The sequence below is a fragment of the Rattus rattus genome, chromosome 3 (genome assembly GCF_011064425.1).
Source record: "Rattus rattus isolate New Zealand chromosome 3, Rrattus_CSIRO_v1, whole genome shotgun sequence".
NCBI classification, from domain to species: Eukaryota; Metazoa; Chordata; class Mammalia; order Rodentia; family Muridae; genus Rattus; species Rattus rattus.
The window spans coordinates 3589889-3615264 of NC_046156.1; the positions used below are offsets into that span (position 1 = coordinate 3589889).

General features: G+C 38.1%; 1 protein-coding gene across 2 annotated transcripts in view; it reads right to left on the reverse strand.

The window, feature by feature from the left end:
* Ankrd13c (ankyrin repeat domain 13C) overlaps window positions 1-25376 on the reverse strand; it is a 46919-nt gene that overhangs the window by 6960 nt on the left and 14583 nt on the right. For both annotated transcript variants that reach the window (XM_032897111.1, XM_032897109.1), the window contains 8 exons: window positions 24113-24217; window positions 19999-20084; window positions 19326-19371; window positions 16962-17028; window positions 11417-11561; window positions 8355-8486; window positions 5429-5590; window positions 1029-1108 (listed from right to left, as the gene is read on the reverse strand). In XM_032897111.1, the coding sequence (XP_032753002.1) occupies window positions 1029-1108; window positions 5429-5590; window positions 8355-8486; window positions 11417-11561; window positions 16962-17028; window positions 19326-19371; window positions 19999-20084; window positions 24113-24217 (823 nt within the window). The remainder of the gene's footprint in view (window positions 1-1028; window positions 1109-5428; window positions 5591-8354; window positions 8487-11416; window positions 11562-16961; window positions 17029-19325; window positions 19372-19998; window positions 20085-24112; window positions 24218-25376) is intronic.

Here is a 25376-nt window from a genome sequence, read left to right on the forward strand (position 1 = left end):
AAAATATCCTTTTTTGGTGTGTGTGTGGCTATGATGAGGAAAAACATAGAATAAGCTGAGCAGACAAGGTTGAGTTGAAGGAAGCAGAAATTATCTCAAAATAATTTCCCTTGCAGTCATAACATAAAGGGGACCTGCCTTATCCCACTAAGTTGTGACTGGGCTATCCTGCCACATTTCAAAGTTCTGTTGAGTTCTCTGGCACGTGCCACAAGTAACTACATGATAGTTTCCTCTGACCTGCTGGGACATCTAATGAAGGCTAGTCAAAGTAATAGTCACTCACAAAAAGACAAGGTCCAACATGCCAACAACAGAACAGAACATGAAAATCTGTAAACATAGCATGCCTTTCAATGAGGAAAAATCAAGGCAGCTTCTGTTTGAGCATAGAAGGGTAGATACAATGGGAGTTATTTTATTGTCCACCAAAGAGGAACACTGGTGAGCCAAAATAAACATATTCATCGCTCTTCAACTCAAGTTGAACAGTAATGGTGTGCCTAACTCCTCTCCAAGAGTTAACAATATGGCAGTAAGTAAAGGGTTATGGAAGAATGCTGAGAAGTCAATGAAATGAATGACAAGACCTAGCTTGTGAAGGCAGAGAGGAAACAAACTGGAACAGCCTAACAGGAAGTACTTAAAGCATCAACATAGGTATGAACACATAGTCTGACAGACAAGGAAGGCTGAACAAGTCCTACAGGCTTCTTGCTTGTTGGTTAGTGTATGTGATTGGCAGAAGGGGTGTAAAAAGAAAGCTCTAGACTCACAGTGCACACATAACTTGGGAGGCTTCTTTTTCATGCTTATTTTATATTTCTTAAAGTTAGAACAATAGCTTCAGATAAAAATACACCAATAATACCCTCTCAGAACTCTTGTATCTTAAAGCACTGCTTTAAAATTTTTTCTTCCTAGAAATTCAGAAAACATAAACCAAAAAACCTAAAAAACAAACAAACAAAAAAACCAAAAAAAAAAAAAAAAAAAAACACACTAAAAAAAAAAAAAACACCACCTACTTTCCATTTTCAGCAGATATGTATTCTTCCCACGTAATAGTGTTCTGAGGAGGAGGGGTAAGGGACTGTCTTCTAACCGGCTGCCAATAAGAGAAAAAGACAAAAAGAGTATAGAATGCAGGGTGAAGAAATATCACATTTTACAATGTAAAGCTAAAACACTCAGAGGCAGGAAAGATAGGGGAAACTTAGCAGCCCAGGATTCCTCTTTGCTTGAGCTACATGCACCCATTTCCTAACCATGCACTTAGCAACCTAGCACCCACACCATCATCAAGGTGAAGGTACACCCTACTCCAAACAAAACAGAGAGTTGGTTCGTCCCTAGCAATCCTCCATAACACCTATGTTTCCACTCAAACAGGTCCTAAACATATCCAGCTTGGTAACACACAGTAAAGCAGACTGTCATCTTGAGTAGTTTTTTTTATAAAAAGCCCTATTTGCCATCTGATGCCAATGCATGATTAGGCTTGCATATGATTAACATCAGAAGCATTATGGTAAAGGGCATGGACAATGAAGAGAGCTAGGTCAATCAAGCCTGTCAATCAAAACAGATAACCATCATAATCCTTCTCTAGCAACCACTTCTTCCCCGGCTCCATGAAGGAAGCCCCAAACACTATCTGTGGCTCTTGGGTGCTCTAGGTCAGGCAGGCCACTGTCCCTTCGCAGTCTCCTATTACTCTCTCTAAATAAACCTCCTTGTACTTTGCTATTTGTGTGCTTTCTCTATGGAGGAGATGTCAAAAGCTTGAACACACTAGGTCCAGACAAAACTGCCTCATAAAGACAGTAAACTGGGTTTGGGGTGTTTAGTGACATACAGCATGCCAGCACACTCCACAAAACAGCAAACTATCTAAGTGCTGGTTCATCTAAGCTCTTCAACATATATTTAAGGGGTTAATCCCACCATAGTCCCCTGGCAGTGTAAACATTAAGACTACCTCTTCTTCAGTAGTCTCCAGGCATTATCTTAGATTCAGAAGCACAGACAAATGCAACGTTACTGGCTTAAAAAAAAACTTAAGGCAATGGAAGAAAATGAGAGAAAATGGAGAAAATGTCAATGAGCAGGACAACAGGAAAAAAATATCAGAGTCATAGTCACTAAAACTAGCAGAGACACCTGCAATCCCAGTGTCTGGGAAATGGAAGCAAGAGGATCAAGTTCAACCTCCACCACACATTAAGTTCAAAGCCAGTCTGACACTGCCCCCTCCTCAACACCACCCTCCCCCCCAAAAAAATTTAAGTCTGGGTCTATTCATACTGCTCAGGTGAAGGCACAGAGCTGAAATTTACTTCAGGTTTCTCACAACCCCAAACCCCTGCGATCAAAAGAGCCTCCAGCAACACAAGTAAACAAACAGCATTATATCTGGCTCAAAAAACACTGCAAGCTAAATGAAGCCACAGAAAACAGCTCTACAGACTCATGGAGGCTTTCATCTTTTTGGTTTTGTTTTTTTGAAACAGGGTCTCTCAAAATAGCCCTGTCTCAAAACTCACTATGTAGACCAGGCTGGCCTTGAACTTGGCAAAGATCTACCTGCCTCTACCTCCAATCCTAAATAGATTATAATATTTTTAAAGTAAGGAGAATCAAAGGTAAAGAATATGAATTGATTTATTTATTTCAACTACAGTAAGAAACAGCAAAGGAGAGAACAATAACACAGTTAACCTGTTAACTGTCTTTAAGGTAAGTCAGAATTCAATGTCTGTTAAATATGAGTTTAGATCACTGTAGGATGAGCCAGCAATAGGAACTTAACTAGGAAGAGACAGTGCAAACTAAAAACTGCTAGGAAGAAATAGAGTGAATGAGAGCCAAGAGTAACACCACACCCTGGTCAGAGAAAGGAAAGGTTTTTTTTTTATGCTGGTTGTTTTAAAGATAGTCTCAGGAAGCCCAAGCTGGCCTCAAGTTCCTCCGAATCCTTCTGGTGCCACCTCTCAAGAGCTGGGATTACATGCATGTACCACCTGGCTCACCTTTCCCCCATCTTTCTCTTACTAATATGTCCCTTTAATCAAAGGGAGATATCCCAGCAAGAACTGAGATTGGTAAACTGTGGCTTGTTTCAACAGGCTGCAACAAGTGCCTGGAAAGGCCACAAATCCTCGTTCCAAAGCAAAAGTGATTATGCAGAAGAAAAACTGGCTTTGAATATCAAGCAGTACAGAAGACCCATCCTTCATGGCATTGTATAGCAAACAGGAACTGCCACTAAGGAGCTGGACAACAGAACTGACAGCTAGGGTTTGCTAAAAGCTGCCTTATACACAAAAACCCAAGTGTTCTAGACCGAGCAACACACACACACACACACAAACACACACACACACACACACACACACACACACACACACACACACCTCTCAAACCAAATTTTATGTAGCAATGGATTACGGATTTGTCTATAAATTCCTAACTGGGTTTTCTGGGCCTGTTTAGGAGAATCGTAAGACACTGCTCAAAACAAAACAAACAAAACAAATAAACCAAAACCCCCTGTCTTTTTCCTGTCCTACCAAGATCTGTGATAAACAGCCTCTAAACAGACATTCCCAGCACTAGAAACTAAGCCAAAAATTGCCCCAACAAGCCAAAGCCAAAATAAGCCTTTAATAGTTTACAAGCTGATTTCTGAAAAGCTTATGTACTTCATACATATTAGGCTGTTCTAGTCCATAGCTACATCCAGTAAAACATTTTAATTTCAATTTAAAAAACTCCATCTGTGTAACATGTCATTTTAAGAGCCCTTTAACAATCCAAATACATTAGATTATAATTCATGTAACTCTATGAAAATCAAGTTGCCTACTTTTAGTTCAAATAGGCATTAATCAAGTCTATAGACTTAACCCCCAGACTGTGTTATATATGTGGGTGTGGGTGTGTGTTTGTTTGTGTGTGTGTGTGTGTGTGTGTGTGTGTGTATGCAGCAATCAGCTTGTGCAAATAGCCCATGAATTTCTTCTGTATGATACAGTGTTCCATACACTTATCCCCAATGTTAAACAAGCAGAGTAATAGGCACCATCACAACAAAATCTATTTTAAAAGAGGCTTTTAATAATATGCAAATCACAACAGTCAGGAAGGTACACAGAGAAAGCAGCAGCTCTGCCAAACTAAACTGAGACTCCCTGTCCAGTTGCTTCTGCTGTTTCCTTTATTGCCTATTGACAAAGAACCAGTGACTATACAAACACTAACAGGGTTCTGATTCTAGGCAAAAAAAAAAAAAAAAAAAAAAAGACTAAGAAACACAAGAAGCATTTGGCAAGAAGAGGATGGTAACATATTAACTTGCCCTACCCAGTTTTAACTGAAATATTTCTATACTGTAGTCACTTCAAATATGGTTGATATGCTCAACTTTCTAAGCACACACACGCTCTCCATGGACTGTTGAGAGCCTGTTCTCTCACTATTCTAAGGCAATTCAGTCATTCTGCTGTAGGTGAAGCACCCAAGCCTCCTGTCCTTAGTCCTCAATTTTTCTGACTGTAGCTGTAATGCTCGAACATGTGTGTACTTACAAACACATTCACGGCCCTAAGACTGCTTCTGCTTCACAGAATAGCCATGACGACACTCTGTGAGATGTGCTTTTGGTTATTTTATTCAGACACTAGTTTAAGAAGAAAGTGGCTATGACCTACTGGACTAATCCCATTCTCTCTCAAGCTCTCAAGGATCCTTATTCTCAAACTTCAAAATTCTCGAGTAGAGAGAGTTAATATCTGGGTCTTGATAGAGTTTATGCCTGAAACAAAAAAAATTTAAGAAACTAGGAGAGATGGCTCAGTGATCAGAAGCATTTGCTGCTCTTTCAGAGGATCCATTTTTAGATCCCGGCAACCATATCAGGCAGATCACAACCACCTATAAGTCCAGTCCCAGAAGATCTGTCACACACACTTCTGGCCTCTGTGGGCACCTGGTTCACATGATGTACACACATATATACAAAATACATTTTAAAAAGGAATAAGCAGTATCTGGCTCATATTAGAAATCAGATAGACCAATTCTCATTTTCATGTATCTTCTCGTTTCCTACTTTCCTTTCCCACCCTTTCTGAACCTCATACTTATTGCACATAGTGTTTCAATAAGCAGAGACTCAATATAGAGTTCCCAGGCTGCACAGTCTAGAGATGGTCTAGGAAGTGGGTGAAGCTTCAGCTGGGTCTTTAAGGCAGCAGGCAACAGGACATGGAATAAAAATTAACACCACGATTCATGCTTACAGAAAGACTTCAAAGACAAAGTACAGACTCAAAAAAATACCAAAGACACCCCCATCCTCTTTTTTATTCTTCAGAAACAAAGAAAATAAAGATATACAGGCAGACAGAGTTCATGAGACATATACCTCAAAGTTCTGCTCCGTCAGGCTCCCACCTTTGCTCAGGCTCTCCATGATGGCCTTATTCCGCAGAATGTCCTCCTCGCTGAGGTGCTCTCTTCTTTTCCTTGATTCTAGAACAAGTCCATTCACCAGATAAAAGTCTGCCAAAAAGTTTCCTACTCTTTCCTAAAACAAAATCAAATATTCCAAAATGACAGTTTAAGGGAAGGTTGATCTCAGATTTTAAAAAAGTGTTGAGATCATAAATTTCTCCATAAACATTTATCATGTAGGTGAAAATATTCTGATATTTAAAGTTACCAAATTATTTTCGTAAGTTAAAAATACAATCATTCATTTCCAAACTTCACAGGGAAATTTAAAGCACTAAAGATATATGCTATTAACCTGAAAATTAGGCAGTCTAAATATATGCTATTAACCTGCAAATTAGGCAGTCTAAACAGAAGCACACTGGTGTTCTTTTACTACCAAGTAGCACAAAGTAATCTCAGAAGTTCATTAAACAAGCAATTTAGAATAACAAGGAGGGGTCAGAGGTAACACCGTTCCCATTTCATAGATAGAAAAGCAGAACTAAAATCCACAGTCCATGCCATATTGGACCCTCTCTGATTTCTGACTGGATAAAACATCAAGTTACTGCTGCTTACTGCTTTGAAAAGGAAAAAACTAAGAGTAGCCTTGCTCACTAATACATGTAAAATGCTTAAATTATAGATGCAGGAACAGATAAGGCATCCAGAAGTGAGCAAATGGTTCCTTCCAGGGATACCTCAGTAATCATCCAACCCTGACCCACACAGTCCCATGTAAAACTGTCTCCTTATTAAGAGCTTTACTTGATCCAGCTTTCTTCCATCTCCACCTGTGTCCAGGTTGCCTACTCCACGTGGTTGTGTCCAAACTGTGTGTACAGTACATCTCTTAAAAGTCACCAGGAAGCCAAGCATTTTGCACCTATTTCTACCTACAAAATGGGAACCATGGCATACTGACTCCCTCCTTACCTGTCAAAGACTTAAAGGAGGTCACCTAGCCGCTCCTCAAGAGCTTTTGGATGCTTAGTGGTAACACTAGGTGAACAGCAGTTTCAATTTTATCTTCTCTTGAAGTGATCCATCTAATGCTGCCCAGAAGAAGAGTACAGACAAGTAAGACTTCAAAGCAACAAACGCACTTCAATGCTGGACCCGCTGCCCAGAGTCCTAAGTATCATTTGTTGCCAAACAGGCTTTGAGGGCTCAGGAGTAGAACTTAAGTGTGGCTAGGAGGGAGTTAACAGGTCTTGTGACCATATATATAAAGAAGCAGCATTTATCAAACAAAAGCTATCCTATCGACAAAAATGTCAAGTATGTGCTGCTCATGATCCAGCCTCTGAATCCTCTTGCTGCCTGTACTGTGCACTTCTATACATGTAGGACGGGGATAAATTCAGTTACAATGTAGGAAATAGCAAGGTATGCCATTCATCCATGTTGTAGCTCACTCGCTCGCTCGCTATGTCACATACAAGCTGCTAACAGATCTAGGCAGCACTCATGTGAGAAGTAAATGTTCCCACCACACACTCATGAACAGGCAGTTCCAAAGCCTTGGACAGCACTGTCTTAAAGAGTATCAGTACAAAGCACAACAGATTATTTACAGATACATATTTATATGTGAAAAACATTAAACATGTCCACAGGGGTTCCAATCTTATAGACACTGGACTACTGGAGTTTTCTGACTTCATATGTAATGCTGTATCGTATTTAACCTTGTAATGGTTAACATGCTGATGTGATGGCATCTTTAATATAAATAACACTGAATTAACAGACTCTGGAAAAGCAGATTTCCCTCTATAACTTGTCTGGGTCTTATCCAATCCTCTGAGCCTTAATAGCAAACACTAAGAATTCTAGAAGAAAATACAATTCTGCTTCAAAACTGCACCACAAAACCCTGATATCCTAGCAACAGATTTCTAACTCTTCCCCTTAATGTCCAGCCTACTCTACACAGTTCAGACATGCAAAGTCCTATAAACACACAAGCCAATCCCCCTTAAAGCAAGAAAGGTCTCTCTTCACAACCCTCTGTTTTCTTCCCTTTTCTCCCATAGCTTACCTCACTCATCCTCTGCACCCTTCATTTCTATCTTCTATGAGTTCATTTTAAGTGAATACCAGGCTTGTTTTGGTTTTCCAATATAAAAACATTCACTTGTTATGTTCAATAAAATATAATTTTAAAAAATTGAATCTTGCTATTTACCTGATGTGGCTCTTACTGTTATTAAATTTGTATTATTTAATTTTATGGATTTATAAGTAATTATTGATTAAAAGGTTTCATTATCCATTTCATTCAAAATTATACTGTGTTATTTAATATATAATGGTGTTTTAATACATGTACATGCACACACAATTCACGCCAGTTTCAAATCTTAACACTCCTTGATACAGAGCATGCCAGGTGAAAGAGTCTTAGCATATTTTAGGTGATCTTATATTCTTCTGCTGACAGATATGATGGGAATTATAGAAATTCCACTGAGATTTAAATTTGTCAGTCCTATAAAATATAAGCTTAATATGAACAATCAAGATACCAGAGCTCTAAAGTAAGAGGAAAAGACAGAGTAAAACAAAGTATATGCATCTCTTCTTAGGCCCCTTAAACCTTAAGCACTAGAAAAACAATGGAGCCATGTGCAAATGCTTTCTTATAAGGTAAGGCAGACAAGAGTTCAAATAAACTACATTTCTCTGGGCTTTTCCAAGAATAGAAGCAAACTCTTTAAGTATGCATTGTTAACTACCTATTCAAAACAGAAGAGGAACGATCTGCCTAACTAAATTTCTATATTTCTGTCATTATTTTGATAATACTGGATAATAATTTTTAAGTTAAAAAAATCTATATTTTTACATACTGTTTTATCTTCCCGAAAAAGCCATCCAGTTTGGGCACGTGTGAAAGAAATTGATTTGGTTGATAAAGTTGCAGAATAAATATCGCTGCTCATTAAAATATCAACTTCCTCTTCTGTTTCCATCTCTGACTCCTAGGTTAGGGGGAAAGTTAAAATAAGAATATTGGTTTTCTTCAAGGATACAAATTTCAAAAGACAAAAATACATAGTTTCTAAGTAACGTGATGTTTTTATTCTAAAGCCAGATGTTTAAAGATTGTATCTGAGATTAATACTCAGAATTATGACTAATTATAAATCTTTAAAAGCAGGGCACAAAAATTACAGCACTTTCACACTTCTATATAAATAGATGTAATAAACCCACTGTTACTCAATACAGAACTCTATGGTCTGTAGAACATTTTTTTTAAACTTCTTTGAGAATTAAATAGAAAGTTCTGAGATAAAAATTCCTATATGAAAGTTTTGTTTACTTTAAATACTGATAAATTAGCCTTCAGTTGTTGCTAATATATATTTAAAAATCCACCATTGTTGTCTGAATCTTTTTCAATAATTTCTAAGAACAAGGGAGCTGGCTATAGTTGCCCTTGTGTTTGGGGTATAGATGTTCAGAATTTAGATATCATCTTGGGAGATTTTTTTCCTTTGCTGTGTGTCCTTCCCTGTCTCTTTTGATTAATTTTGTTTGAAAGTCTATTTTATTAGATACTAGGATGGCTACTCCAGCTTGCTTCTTGGGTCTGTTTGCTTGGAAAACTTTTTTCCAGCCCTTTACTCTGAGGTAGTATCTATCTTTATTGCTGATGGATCCTGTTTTCGCATCCATTCTGTTAGCCTGTATCTCTCTATTTGGGAATTGACTGGGTCCATCGATGTTGAGATATTAATGAACAGTGATTGTTACTTCCTGTTATTTTGATGTTGATGGTGGTAGTGGTGTTTATGTGTGTGTCCGTGTCCATATGTCCTGTGCTGAAGGTGCAAGAACTTCAAGAGTTTGAACAGTGATGCTCAGGGGTAATATGTGGATGGGTCTATGTTCACAGTGCCAAAGATACAAGGAAGTCAGATTTTGAATGTAAGGAAATTAGATTTTGAGCAGAAGTTCTTGAACAGGAATATAGTAGGCTCTATTTGGAGATCAATGTGCTATTTATGCTGTCTGAAATAATACAGTTAATGTCATATGAGGATGTGTGCAGGCTACGTGCAAATATCATGCTATTGTATGCCTGAGACTGGAGTAGATCAGGTTCTGGTATCTCTGGAGAATCCCAGAATCAAACTCTTGGAGATATCAAAAGAGGAAACCAGTTGTTATTGTCATATGCAAACATGGAAATAATTGCTCACTAACTGCTTGTTGAAGGAATATAACAGATCATTTTCAGTGACGGGTCAAGAAATGGTTCTTGATTTATATATGGATTTCTGTTCCTAAAGCTTGTCTGAACTCAAAAAGATCTTAAGTGTTCAGTACCCAAGCTGACCTATACAAAATTTGAAATGTAGTATTTAATTGATCTTCTCAACCTACTACAACCAAAATATTTCTTTAGAAAACTGTTCAGTATTTATGTTACCCAGGAATCCATTTTCAACCATTATTCATTAGCACTAATGTCAGGACTTTGCACTCTTTGTCTGTAACAGTACTAAGGATGGTATTGGTATAATTCCAGGTTATTGCTGATGATTACTGTAGACTAGCTGTAGCCACAAGCTTTTCTACTCAGCCTCTTTGTTCCCTGAATAACAAGACTTAATTATTTATGAATAAATGCCTAGGTCATTAGCTTGTCACATAATTTCCTTGCCTCCAATTGCTCTCTAATTCATTTTGGACTCTGGGTGAAACTGGAGCTGTCACCTATCATCTGTAATCTATAAAACAGAGATAGCAATTTGTGTAGGTTATCTGCAACATAAAAAGCTATAAAGCACTTAAGGTTATAACCCTGATAGTAAGGGTCAATAGACTCCAATGACTGTGACTGCTGCCCCACAGCACCTGGCAGCTCCTCTCAGCTATGACATGTGTAATCGAGAAAGGGCAGGAGTGGGGGAGGGTGATAGCAAAAGGGGAAAAAAGAGAATAAAATAATTCACCAAAATTTGGTCAAATCGATACCTTATTTAAAAATCTGTGACTCTCTGTGGCTGACTGCAACAGACTGTGAGGTAACTTTTCTGGCTTTTAAGGCGTTGACACTTTTTCTTACTGCAGTCAGACCTTTTTCCCAAATGGCCTGTCCTTACTCTTCCTTTCCTGACTTCATTCACCTGGCTCCTCTCCAAAGAATACCCTTGCTGCTGCTGCTGCTTCTTCTTCTTTTCTCCTGTAAATCTATATTTCTTGGTATGAGTTAGAAAACTATTTCATTAGTGCACATACAATGTTAACTATGAAAGTCCAATCTAAGACAGTGAGCAAGAAACATGATCTGGGAATGAACGAGACAAGGTAAACATGAAGGGAGGAACTTTAAAATCATCTGCAGGATACTCAGGAGCCTGAGGCAAGGGAAGCAAGCACTTGAGCTCAGGAGTTTTCCCCACCTCAAAGAAAAAACACAGGAACTATTTGCACAGCTCCTGGTGACATGTGGATACTGAGAAACCTCTAGTTTGCAGCAGGAAAAAGGAATGGATGAGGCATAATTCAACATACAGCAGAACCGAAACGAAGAAGAGGCGGAGGAAAGGAGCCCAAGAGGGAGAGCAGGGCTTCTGTTCAGGGCTGTGCAGATGTCAGTGAAGAAGCAGCTCAGTTAGACAGACAACAGTGGGCAGAAGGGTCTCTTTGTTGGCAGAGACCCAACATGAGAGCCAGTGAAAACTAGGAGAAGCCCAGGCCACTAGCCTAGGAATCACCTGAATTCTATCAAAGAAACCAGAAACTAGGAGGAGGATGGTTCCAAAAAAGAAACTAAAGTTTTGCGAATTAACTATATCAATTTATACTTTATGCTTTAAATGAAGCAATTATACAGAGGTTTTGGTAAATACATACACATTTCCAACCCTTTAGGGAAATATTAATAAGACCTGCTCACCTCATGGTGTATTCGCTGATAAACTTTTTGTTCATTGTCTAACACTACGAAAGACTCAGAGGGTGCAGCATCCCCATTGAAGATGAAGCTTAGATCCCCTCGTTGGCACTTCATGTCAGTAAAGTCTATGAGAGTTGTGTCAAGCCTATAAAATAAAAGATGGGCAGGTAATAACTGACAGAATTTGATAAAACTTTATTAATAAACACAAGCTTTGTGCCTCTTAAGCTCTAAGATGTCAATACCAAAATCTGTAGATAAAAACTAAATTTAAAATGTTATTGAAAATAGCATTTGAATACATACTCTATTATCTGTATTTCCCTTTTCTGAGCACTTAGTTAACCAAGCAAGAAATAAAAGGCCCCAGAGTGATACTACCCTTCCTTCACCACCGCCTCCTCATTCCCTCAGCTGTACCTACACAGGGAAGGCAGAAAGAGAAAGATTTCTTCAGGAGCCTATAACTAGCACAGTACTCGAGATAGGTACAGGTATATTGGGCCATAGTCTTGCACTGAGAATGCAATTCTGAATTAAAATCATCTCTTATACCTAATCACCTATGCAACCTTAGTCTGCCCTTCAGCCTTACCAATCATGTCAACCTACTGCAAAACTATAGAGCTTTCTACTGGGCTTCCAGATTTAGCCCACCATCTTTTTAAACAACATTCCTGCCAGGTGTGTTTAATCCCATCAGAGGTAAGAGGCTCTCTTTGAGTTTGAAGCCTGCCTGATCTACACTGTGAGTCCAGGACAGCCAGAGAGAGACATCTTGAGAAACCCTGTCTTGAAAAAACAAACAAACAAACAAACCAACAAACAAACAAAAAACTGTCAGTCCATTATTCCCATGGTCCTCCTGGACGATAATCAGTTTCAGTTGTCAACCTGATATAATCTAGAATCATCTGGGAAGAACTGTCTAAATCAGACTGGCCTCTGGCAACGTCAGTGGGAGATTGTCTTGACTATCTTAATTGATACCAGAAGACCCATCCTGAAAGTAGGAGGCACCATTTCCTGATTCTGGGTTCTCAACTGTCTTTAGAGGAAAAAAAGTAAGCTGAGTCCTAAGCATGAATATGCTGATGTCTCTCTGCTCTTGACTATAGATAGTATATTACTTACTGCTTCAAGATCCAGCCACTGGGACTTCCCTACAAGGACAGATTGTTCCCTGGAATTATAAACTAAACTCGATTCCTCCAAAGTTATTTTTGTTGCGATTTTTTTTATCTTAATAAAGTTTTACTTATTTTTATTATTTTAAATTACATGTTTGGGTATGTTCACATGAGTTTACGTGTTCAAAGACCAAAGATGTTGAGTGCCCCAGAAGCTGGAGTTACAGGTGACTATGAGCCACCTGATGTGGGTACTGGTAATTGAACTCTTCAATATATATACTCCAACACTGAGCTATCAATCCAGCCCGAGCCAGGATATTCTTAGCACAGCAACAGAAATTAAGCTAGGATAGAAATCAGTTTCTACCATACATTTATAGACCTACATCTACATGTTTGCTGATTCCACAAGTAACCTGGACCTGCGATGGTCTAGCTGAATGGTGTGGTCTCAGACATTCCACATATCACTAATTGAAATCGGAAAAACACTGGGATTAAAGAGTTTACCACTAACCTTGAATTACTCAGTCTTATAATTAAGGCTTATATTATAGTTTACTAGTCCAGGTTCACTTAACAATTGCTCAACGCACTCTTTAATCTCAGAAACTGCTTAGCATAGCTATCAAGAAAGGATCATCACACTCTTTGAGTGTCACTGTGCAAGATCTAGGAGTTTGTAATCTAACTATAAGAATTCATTATTTTGTTGACTTGTCAAGCTTTATCACAGATAAAGCAAAATGGACTGGCATTCTGATTTCTATACACAGGAAAAGCTCAACTATGAACTATAGCAGTAACTAGGGCTATGTGTAATTTAACATTAAAAATAACAACTTTTAAGGACAAAAAGATTATAGTATTAACAATTTCATCAAGACAATGGGATGAACTTAAGCAAAGAACTAAGTATGGTCTCTACACAAAAGGTATAAACATACTACAAATTAAGTATGAGGGCTAATCAGTGATTAAGAGGGCTGGCTGCTCTTGCAAAGAACCTGGGTTCAATTCTCAGCTCACAACTGTCTGTAACTGTAGTTTGAAGGATCTGGCGCCTTCTTCTGGCATCTATGGGCAACAGACACACAAGTGAAACATAGACACAATACCCATACATATAACTTTAAAAAATAAAATATAAGGTGTGTTGGCACACACCTTCAATCCAAGCATTTGGAAAGCAGAGGCATCTCTGAGTTCAAACCCAGTTGGTCTACAGAGCGAGTACCAGGTCTGCTAGGACTACATCGAAAAACCAAAAAAGAAAAACAAAGTCTATGTGTACAGCAAAGACACTATAAAAAGTGCATATAGTCTCCCCGTGCATGGTACACATATACCAACACAAGTATGGAAATAGCCCAGTTGCGGCATGGAACCGCCCATGCATCTTCAAAGTTTTTGACCCAGAACTGTTTCTGTCTATTGTTCCTGTCCTGCAGGGACAAAAATGGAGAAGAGACTGAAGGAAAGGCTGTCCAGTGACCAGCCCAACTTGGGATCCATCCCACGCATAGGCACCAAACCTTGACATTATTACTGATGCCATGTTGTGCTGGCAGACACGAGCCTAACATGGCTGTCCTCTTGAGAGGCTTTACCAGCAGCTGACTGAGGCAGGTGCAGATATTTAAAGCCAACCACTGAACTGAGGTTGGGGACCCCTATAGAAGAGTTAGGGGAAGGATTGAAGGAGTTGAAGGAAAGGGCAACCTCACAGGAAGAACAATAGTATCAACTAACTCAGACCCCCCCAGAGATCCCAGAGATTAAGCCACCAATCAAAGAGCATACATGGGCAGGTCTGTGGCTCCCAGCACGTATGTAGCAGAGGAATGCTTTGTCTGGCCTCAGTGGGGAAGGATACACTTAATATTGTAGAGACTTGATGCCCCAGGGAAGGGGGATGCTGGTGGGGATTAGGTGTAGGTGGGTGGATGGGGGAACACCCTCTCAGAAAAAAAGGGGAGAGGGAATGTGTTGAAGAACTTGGGGAGGACCAGGAAGGGGGTCAACATTTGGAATGTAAATAAATAATTTAATAATAATAATAATAATAATAATAATAGACCTTTATGAAAAAGAAGCAAGTACAGATACCACATGCACACATATAGACTATAAGAAAATAAGTGTGGTCCCATGTGCACACCATAAAGAAGTCAGCACATACCAGACAATGGTGGCACATGCAGGTGGATCTCTATGAGTTTTAGACCAGCCTGATCTACAGAGTTCCAGGATAGCTAAGCTATACGGAGAAACCTTATCTTGAAAAAACAAAAGGGGGGGAGGGGAGTAACACGGTTCCTACATGCCATGTGTACACCAGAGTGAGTGACTGTGATCCCCTTGTGTGTACGTATGTATACACACACACACACACACACACACACACACACACACACACACACACACACAATGGCTGCAACATGAAGTCAAAAGACCCTAAGAGTGCTAGATTTTTTTACAAGGGTAAGAAGACCCTGCTGGCCCCTGATCTTCTCCCAAGAGGTTTGCCATCTAAACTGTGAAAGAAGCCTGTGACTGGGTGTACACATGGCCCAAAAGAAAAGAGAGTCATCGTCATGTCACAAGTTCACCAAATACCAAAAGGAAATCTAACATCTAAGTACACAATTAAACTACTAGGCTCAAAGCTTCAGTCACTTGGGAATTTAGACTACATAAAAGGTGGCACGGAACAATCCTTTGTCTCCATTTCTGTCCCTACCATCCTGAGAATTATAATGGGCTTCTAGGATGAGAATGAGAAAGAGATAGACAGAAAAAGAGGCAAAAAGACAAGGACATGGGAACATTCGCAATCTCAACAAGTCCAACCTACTTGAAAGCTGAGGCACACTGGTCACAAATCCAAGGCTTAATTTTCAAAGGACTTAGACCCAGCAATAGCTCCATCAGTCAAACACTCCTCAATTAAATCGTGGTGTCAATCTTAATTCTGTGTCTCTATCATTACAACTGAAGTGAGACATATATAAAATATGACACACACATATATACATGCATACATACACACACACACACACACACACACACACACACACACACACACACACACACACACACACACACACACACACACACACACACACACACACACACACACACACACACACCCCTATAATCTAAATACTGTTCTAACCTCATCCAGCTGAACCCTCCTTAAACGACCTGGAAGTCTCCATCTCCCAGAAAATACCCAGGTGACTTACTATACTATAGCCTAGAATTCCTGAATTCAAGTGATCCTCCTGCCTTGGCCCGCCAAGTAGCTGAGACTACAGGTAAAAACACCACTGTGACTGATAAACCTAAATATTTAAATTTTACTATGTAATTAGTGAAGAAGCAAAAAGGAGCTTTATACAAAGCCAAAATTTGAATCCAAAATATTCTGATAAAAGCCTAAAAAATACATTATGTCACTGACATGCAAAATAAGGAAAGCTTGTAATCAGTGAGCTGTTCTGGGTATTTTCTTTGTGTCTGCCTCCACCCCCACCCCCCCAGCACCCCTCATCCTCATTATATATCTCAGAATGGCCCTCAACTTCTCAGGTGCTGGGATTATACGTATACAACACCATGGCCATCTTAGATAACATCTAAAATATAACTAAGACAACTAAGATATAAAATGATTTAAGAATTATTAAATTTCTCTTGAGTTTTCTCTCCTACAAATGCAAAGTGTATCTAAAAAAAAATCCCTCAAAATTTTTAATTGTAAACATCTAAATTAGTAATCTGGAGACATACAGAAATATATATACAAGGCTGCCTATATACACACTTCATAAACATTATGTACTATCTATAGATATGCAAACAGAAATATTAATATTAATTTATAAATTTAAAGTTTAAATTTTTGTTACATTAATAACCTAAAAATTTAAATGACAAAAGTAAAATTTTAGAATTAATAAAAATATATTTACATTTTATAAACTTAATTATCAATCACAGCTATAAAAGGAAAAGAAAATTAAATCATCTTTAATATGCTGGTTGAAATGGGAAGATGACTGAAGACATGAATGGAGAAAGGGTGGATGCATGGACAGAAAAACAGGGAATAAAGGGTGCAAAAGACACAGAGTGAAGTTAAGATGTAGGGTGGATCTTTCTCAAGTGTCCTTATTACTAAAGGAAGGCATTCCCTGACGCTAGAGAGTCTGCTTGAATGAGAAGCTCATCTCAACTTTCAGTTTTCAATGAATTTACTTCTGTATCTGCACTAGGTCTTACAGGAGCACAAACCTGAATGTGCTAACAGTATTTTAAGTTACTAAACACAAGTAAACGATGATTACCAGAAGAGCTGCCCCCAGAATTACCTTTCTTTTACTCAGACACAGAGCACATTGCCTCACCTGATATTGATACCTTGCTTGTATATTTTACAGGCATCAGAAGGCAGAATTCGGGAAAGCAAAGGCACTGTAATTCAGAAACAAAAGGTTAAAAAATACTAAAGTATTAAGAAATTTGTAAATTTTTAAAAAGCAGCAAATAGTTTAGTAATTTACCAAATGTTGATGATTGCCTTTAAGATAGTTATCTCTCAAGAACTTGTCAATGTACTTTACTAAGCCCTTCCTACCTCACCTACTTCCACAAGTAACAGAACTAACTAACGCCACTTCACAGACTGCTGTGTGATACTGATGAGAAAATACTACCTGGGGTCACTAAACATTCCTTCATACTAAACAGGAAATTCTGGGTCTTACCTAATAGATGCCTTAATGTCATTTGGGAAAAAAAAGCAGAACAGTAATATAAAAGAAACAACCTTTGAGATGGCTGTATTTTAATTTGAGTCCTAAATATGTACCCTTTTTACTTAGGCTCACTGTGCTTCAGTTTCAAAATCTGTACAAGAAAACCACACCTTTACCCACCAACCCTCCTAGGTGTGCACATACAGGTCAGAGATTGATGGTGTCTTGCTCTACCAAACCCACTTGAGACAGGATCTCTCACGAACTGGAAGCTTACAGTCTGGCTAGAATGGTCATCCCTGGACCCTTTGCCTCCGCTTCTATGCACAGGATTAGAGGCATGCACTGCTGCATCCAGCATTGTACATGGGTGCGAAGTATCAGAACTCAGTTCCTCATGCTTGAACAGCAGGTACTTTACCAGCTCAGCTGAACATAGCCTTAGCCCCTAAGTTGTGAGTGTGCATACACAATGCATTCTCAAAGTGTGACTTGTATTAAACAGTATCAGTGTCAATGCAAAGCTCCAAACTAAGTTGTATTTATAAATCTTCTATGGCCTCCAAACTGTGAAATGTCACTACTAGTAGTTTTTGGTAAGATCTAGAAAAATCTATTTATAGACAGTATATAACTATATAGAGAGAATATCATTGTAGCATACAAACAATAAAAAATAATTAGAACATGTATATGTAATGTGTGTAACTTCCAAATCATATACAATTATATAGAATATATATTTCCCATTTTTGTCAATATTTGGTTTCAAAAACTATTTTAAAGATATATACCACTAATCATTTAAATTACTTAAAAACACAAAAATTAACTCAGATGCTGATAAAAATATGTGTTTATTGCAATCAAATGTATTAAATCTTTAATGAAAATAAAGTTAAGCTGGGCACTGTGGTACACGACTTTAACCCCAGCGCTTGAGAGGCATATGGATGCATCTGAGTTCAAGGCCAGCTTGGTCTACAAAGCCAAGTTTCAGGACAGCCAGGACTGTTATACAGAGAAACCCTGTCTTGAAAAACCAAATAAACAAAGAAATAATAAAATAAAATTTATTTTTCAATTAGCTTTAAAAAAAAAGCACGGGTCATTTTCATGAAACTTTGTTTTTGGACATTAAGTTTTCTCTGATAAGATTCACATTTGATAAAAGGAAAAACACTTTCATTGCTATGATAAATAAATGGATGCAAAATTAAAACCTTTTATAAATAACAAGTTCTATGTTAAGACAATAGCCATCAAGTACTTAAGGGGCAAAAATGACTAAAAGATGATAAAATAAAAAGAATTTTAATTCTTAGAAATTACAGAACTATACTTCAAACTTTCTCAAATTGAATACTCTAATAATCCCATAATTTTTCATTTTTTGAAGTTTTTAACATTAAATTACATTATTATTAAACCTTTATTTTATTTTTTGTTTTATATGCATGTCTGAATAAGCCTGAGTATGCACACTATATCTACAGAGACCAGAAGAGGGCATTCAATTCTCTGAACCAGAGTTCAGAACTGTTATAGGCAGTTTGTGAGCTGCCTGAGTGGGTGCTGAGAACTGAACCTGGGTCCTCTGCAAGAGCAGAAGTGCTCCTAACCATTGAGCCCCAGTATTCTTTTTAAAAGGGTCTTACGCTGTAGTACTTGTAATCAAGCATGGCATGATTTAGCATGGCTTTGAACCTGTGGCTACAATTCTGCCTTAACCCCCCCTCCCCGCCCCCGTGGTACTGGAATTGCAGATGTAAGATGCAAGACTAAATTCCTAGAGTTTTCAAGCTTGTTTTTGTTCAAAAAAAAAAATTTTTTTTTTCAGTAATTTTCCATCTTAAAAACTAAAATTTTGAGAACCGCTTCTCTAGCTGGGAATACAATATTACTAGTAAGTTTTACAATGATTATGCTCAACACAAGGAAGACAAGTACCAAATGTGTCATGCTAGTATGTCTATAATTTCACTTTTATAATAAAACATAGCATACTCTTACCCCAGCTTTGAAAATCCCAGTGAAGTTCTAGGTAAAAGTCACCTAACTGAGAAATAAAATAAGAAAAATTACTAAATGTGCTTTAGTTATAAGCTCTGATACTTACAATGTTGCCCCTTCCCCTACCCCCACTCTAAAAATACCTTCTTGTAGCACCAACATCAGTAAGATGTGGCCACCAACCATGACACCATAATGCAACTCTTCTAGAGCACCTGTCTGATTTAGTAAACATTAATAATATCTTCCCAGTTCAAAGAAAATACGCTTCTACCAAGAACACACACATTGGAACCCCAGAATTATATTTCGATTACTTAACTTAAAAATAACTTTCACAATTTATTTATTAATCCTTAACTGGTGAGATTTAACTTCATTTTAAAAGACTGCTTAAGGAGTTAGAGAGAGGTTCAGAGGTTAAGAGCACCTTCTGCTCTTGCAAAGGACCAAACTTGGTCCACTGGACAGCTCACCACTACCAATAACAGCAGCTCCAGTGCCCTTTGGCTTCCTTGGGCGCCCTACCTACACACACACACACACACACACACACACACACACACACACACACACACACACACACACACACACACACACAACACACACAAAATGCTTTTTAAAATGATAGTTAACTGTTTTAGTATAGAATCAGCAAAGAAGCCTGACTTACCTCTTTTAGGGCTTTTAACAACCGAGGTCGTTTTTCTCCAACACTCTCCCTAGATTGCTGCTTGAGTTTCCTTAGAAGAGCTGTGACTAGAATGTTAAAAAAAAATAAAACTAGTCAGTAATTTTCTTTTTTTTCCCAATAGTTAAGTTTTTAAAATAAATGCCATTGCTTTTTAAATTTTTTAAAATTTGTATCACAGTGTGTGTGTGTGTGTGTGTGTGTGTGTGTGTGTGTGTGTAGTGTACTGGTATAAAATGTGTCTAGGGGCTGGAGAGATGGCTCAGTGGTTAAGAGCACTGACTGCTCTTCCAGAGGTCCTGAGTTCAATTGCCAGCAACCACAGGGTGGCTCACAACCATCTGTAATGAGATCTGATGCCCTCTTCCGGTGTGTCTGAAGACAGCTACAGTGTACTTATATATAATAAATAAGTAAAATCTTTAAAAAGATGCTTTCTGTTAAAATGTGTGTGAAGAAACCACAGGCAATTCTGTGGTTTGCTCCTCCCACCTTTTTATCAGTTCTGTGTACTGAACTCAGGTCAGCAGGCTGGAGTTGTTGGACAGCAACTGCCATTACATACTCAGACATTCTGCTGACTCGTGTTCCTTGTGTTTTTCTTTCTTTAAGTAAGAAATAAAAGTTGTTGAATTTTAAAAACTCAGGGTAGTAATAAAAGTCCCCAATAAAAAAATTTAAAGATTGTTTTATTCATATGTCTGTGTGCCCTGTATGTCCTATGTGTGCATGTGCATACATAGGAGGCAGGAGAGTGTTAGATCCCCTAGAACTAGAGCAGCAGATGTGAGTCACTCCTTCCCCTATGAGGGTTGGGAACACTTCAGTCCTCTAAAAGAGCAGCAAGAGCTCCCAACTGCTGAGACCTCTCCCCAGCCCATTAATATAAAACTTTTAAGAAAAATTCAACCAGTAGAAAAGAAATTCTAATATAGAATTTCTCTATTTCTAGTCTAAATTTATCTTTGCAATTTTTAGTCGTCTATTAATGAATTCACTAAGTATTTTAGCAGAGATAAAAATCTGAAAATATACACATGACTTGGGATCTCAAAGCCTGTTTAAGGAAGAACACTGGATAATTCAAAATGTGCCGAATAAACAACTGATCGATCACTTTGAAATGTGTCACAAGGCACCTCTTTAAAAAAATGTGTGCACGTACATCCTAAATGAAGAAGACTTCCAGGTCTAGATAGACAGCAAATGCTATGTATACCATGACATAAACCCACACAAATAAATAATGAACAAATAAATCTAGAAACCAAAGATAGCCCCATGTACACAAAAAGCCATGGCTGTCTGCATCAGGAAATGCCAGGAATTATGGGACAGAGATAAGTAAAGTTATGTCCATTTTTCCCCATATGTGTTTAAGTCATTATAGTTCATCAGGTAAACATTTTAAGGCAGAAAACCAATATAACATTAAAATCGTAAACTGAAATTAAATAGTCCTTGAGAAGTAGTTTAGCATTTTCTAATTATTTTTTCTTCTCCTTTTTCATTTTTAGAGACCACCTCTCCTGTAGCCTAGGCTGGCCTAGAACTTAATATGTAACAGAAGATGGCCTCAACTTCTGATCCTTCTGTCTCCACCTTCCCAGAGTTCACAAGCCCAATTTATACAGTGTTGGAGATCAAACCCAGGGATTTATAAATATTATGTATTCTATTAAGTGAGCTACAGTAAGTACCAGCCCTGATTGCTTATTCTATAGCACAAAACATTAACAAAATTAGCAGAAATTAAACAAAAAGGCAAGTAGATAACAAAGCTTTTGCTAATAATTAATATTAAATTTTCTGATACACCAAAAAAAGTAATTGTCTATGCCATAAAAAATTTCAAGATAGCACAGCAAAATGAAGACTGAAAAGCCATCCCCTTAAACACCATCACAAATACAATTTCAAATTGACATTCCTAAATACCATTGGTTCAGTTAAGGCTCCTTTAAGAGTTAAAAGAGAGTTCTTTTTGTTGTTTGCTTCTTTTGTAAGGCAGAGTCTGATAAGTAGCCCAGGCTATCCTGGAGCTCACAACCTCCTGCTTCTACCTACAAGTGCTGGGACTATTAGGAGTTAAATACCTCTCTTATGTGATAGGCTGTAGTGAAATATAAAATTGAGAAACTACATCCCTATCCTGAAATTGGTTTTCCATGAGAATTGTTTCCTGGCTCTCTTCACAGATGATAAACTCAAAATGACAAAGTCTCATGCCTTGTTTTCTTCACTTTAATAAACAAAGGGGTTTTACACATGCTTTCACAGTGAATGATCCTTGGAAGTTCCAGTCTTCACTAGCTCTCCCTTCACTCCACTAACTGGTTAGGACAAGCTGCTCAATGACTTCAATATGTACATTTTAACTTTCCCTGAAATAATTCACTGGTAAGAACTATTTCTTACTCTCATATGGATTTCTGATTATTTGTCCACAAAGATAACTGTCAATGTATTATAAAAAAGCACATGTGCCAATTTATCTGTAAAAATACCATAGCATTATCATCATATATTACATTTTTCAGTCAAATACAGCCTCATCATCCATTCAAAGCTTTCTGAGAAATTCAGGCAATCTGCAATTTAATATGTGGATTACATACAGAACTGAATCCTAAGAAAGAATCCAGAGAAATTCGAAACTTAGTACAATAGACTGAGTCCACATAGCAGCCTGAAAATACTCAATGCTACATAATTCTTCAATAAACATGACAATTTTTCTTCTATATAGCTATTCTTCATTGATCTTTCCCACCTGAACTATGAAATAATAATAGTACCAGGGAGATGATGCTTCCTTTCACTAACAGATATACTTGATAAAAATAAGATCTGTGTATCTGGTATGATGGTTGTTGTTTAACAGTATGTTCAGAGATTAAAATATTTAATTCTGCAGGAAGCTCCTTAAGCAAGAAGTGAATAGCTTCACTCAGAAGTCCCTGAAACTGACCAGATTCACTAGGACCCTCCTCCCTACCAGAGTTAGTAATAAAAGCTGAGAGTCCCTCTCACATGAAGTTAAGCCAAGCTGCAAAGAAGACTAATTAGACCCGACCAGCTGCCTAGAAGAAAGAGAAACCAGCTAAGCTGCCTGGGAGAGGTTTAGAATAACTGAGGAGGAACCTGGAAAAGACACTCTGGAACCTGTTGATCTGTGCTCCAGATTCTGAGTTTTGTGAGCTGGGGTAGGCTTTGAGTCATTTCTTTTTTTTTTTTTTTTTTTTTTTCCTCTTTTTCAGAGCTGGGGACTGAACCCAGGCCCTTGCACTTGCTAGGTAAGCGCTCTACCACTGAGCTAAATCCCCAACCCCCTTTGACTCATTTCTGCTCCTATAAATAAGCCCTCACCCATATTTGTGTAAGTAATATCAATAAAACTCACTGATTCACCAAGCTGGACTTTGGTGGTATCTGTACCTAAGGAAAAAATAGATAAAAGCCAAATTGTGTGCTAAGGAGATTCTAGATGGCTTTAAAGTCTAAGTGGCAGTTCATGTAGAACAAGACAAGTAAAGAAGGGAGGAAGCTACAGTCACTGTGCCAACCAAGAGCCCCTCTGACCCAGGGAGCACTGCAGTAGGTACAGCTGGGGAAAGCAGAGTCACATTCACCTTTAGCCCTGACTAGATCTGAGCAAACTGAGTCTGTCCTGAATTTATCAGGTATAGAGAAATGTAGGGAGGCACCATGAAAGATCTCCAGGATAAGGAAACAAAATGGCTCAAAGAATAAACCAAGAAACAGCACATTTCCTAGCTTCCAGCAAAGTCTACATCCACCAAAAGTAGGTAAGTGCTGTTAACATCATGATTAGTTTTTATTTTAATTAGTATGCTAATAATTAAACAGAAATAATAATTTGCAAGAAAAAACAATGAAGTCTTGACCTCAAATGTCTTAGCACCAAAACACTGAAGGATGAAATGAGGATTCTCCATATGACTCAACTGTTTTGCTGCTCAATGCTGGGAGTTCCTAGTCATGGATAATTCATGTTTAAGTTTGCAGATTGCTGAGAAGTCACACAAGAAAACTATCTCAACACATCAATTTGTATTTTTAAAGTACTGCTTACTCATCTGTCTGTCTCCATAGCTGATGGCTTCCGCCAGAGGGCTCCATCCCTGAGCATTTTTCACCTTTACTGGAGCATTGTGAGCCAACAGTAAATGTGCACATTCTGCAACATAAAATAGGAATAATTATCAGACATACAATGTCTAGAATCTTTAAATATGAGTGTTATGCAAAATAAACCAGATTACTACACATGTCAAATAATGCTGTTCTATGTATAACCTATAAACACCCATGGTATAATAAGGTTGTCTAAGTTCCCCAGAGTCAAAGGAACTCAATCTATCTAAAAGTAAATTGGATACTCTCTGAAAAAAATATTGCTTCTTGTCTCCAAAGAATATTTGAAGAGTGCTTATATGAACTAAAGATAACCTATGAACCATAAGAGTAATTTATACAAATATCTACAGTTCAGTTGAGCATGGTAGTACATGCTTTTAATCTAAGCATTTGGGAAGCAGAGGGAGGTGGATTACTGAGTTTATTTGGAGGCTAGCCTGGTTGGCACCTTGAGTTCCAGACAAGCCAGGGCAAACTGGTAAAACCGTGTCTCAAGAAAACATCTACAACCCAAAAAGACCCAAAGGAGAATCTGCTCATCTGCTATGTCAATGAAATGCTAATTATTTATTTCAGGAAGAAAAAAAATGCCTTTAACAGGAACTATGCTGGATACCCTAGACCTGTATCTTGAACTTGCCTATCTCAGTCAATTTATAATACCACTATTCCCCAGACCCTTAACTGAGCCTGTTTTCTCAGATAATTTTTTTAAATGATTTTATTTACTTTATGTATGTGAGTATACTGTAGCTGTCTTCAGACACACCAGAAGAGGGCATCAGTTCCTATTGCAGATCACTGTGAGCCCCTATGTGGCAACTCAAAACCTCTGGACGGCTGAGCCATCTCTCCAGCCCTCAGATAATCTTTAGGACCTATCTTTATGGAAGATATCACACGTACTTTACAGAGTTTCTAGACAGTCAGATTTAAAGCTTTGCTGTGCGCAAAGGATTGACTTAATTACTAGAAAACTTTTATTTCAAACTGTGCTGTGTTTAAACATTCCTAAAATAAGGTTCTCAAAATCTGAACCAATTCCAGCTGAGTCATGTTGAACTGAATTATCTTCTTACTTTCCATGGGTCGTTACTTTGCTGGCCTTAGCTGCAGAGACCCCACCCTGATGTAGAAGACTGTCTTTGCAGGGCATGGTGGCTCACTCCTTAATTACACTCCCCAAGACAAGGCAGATG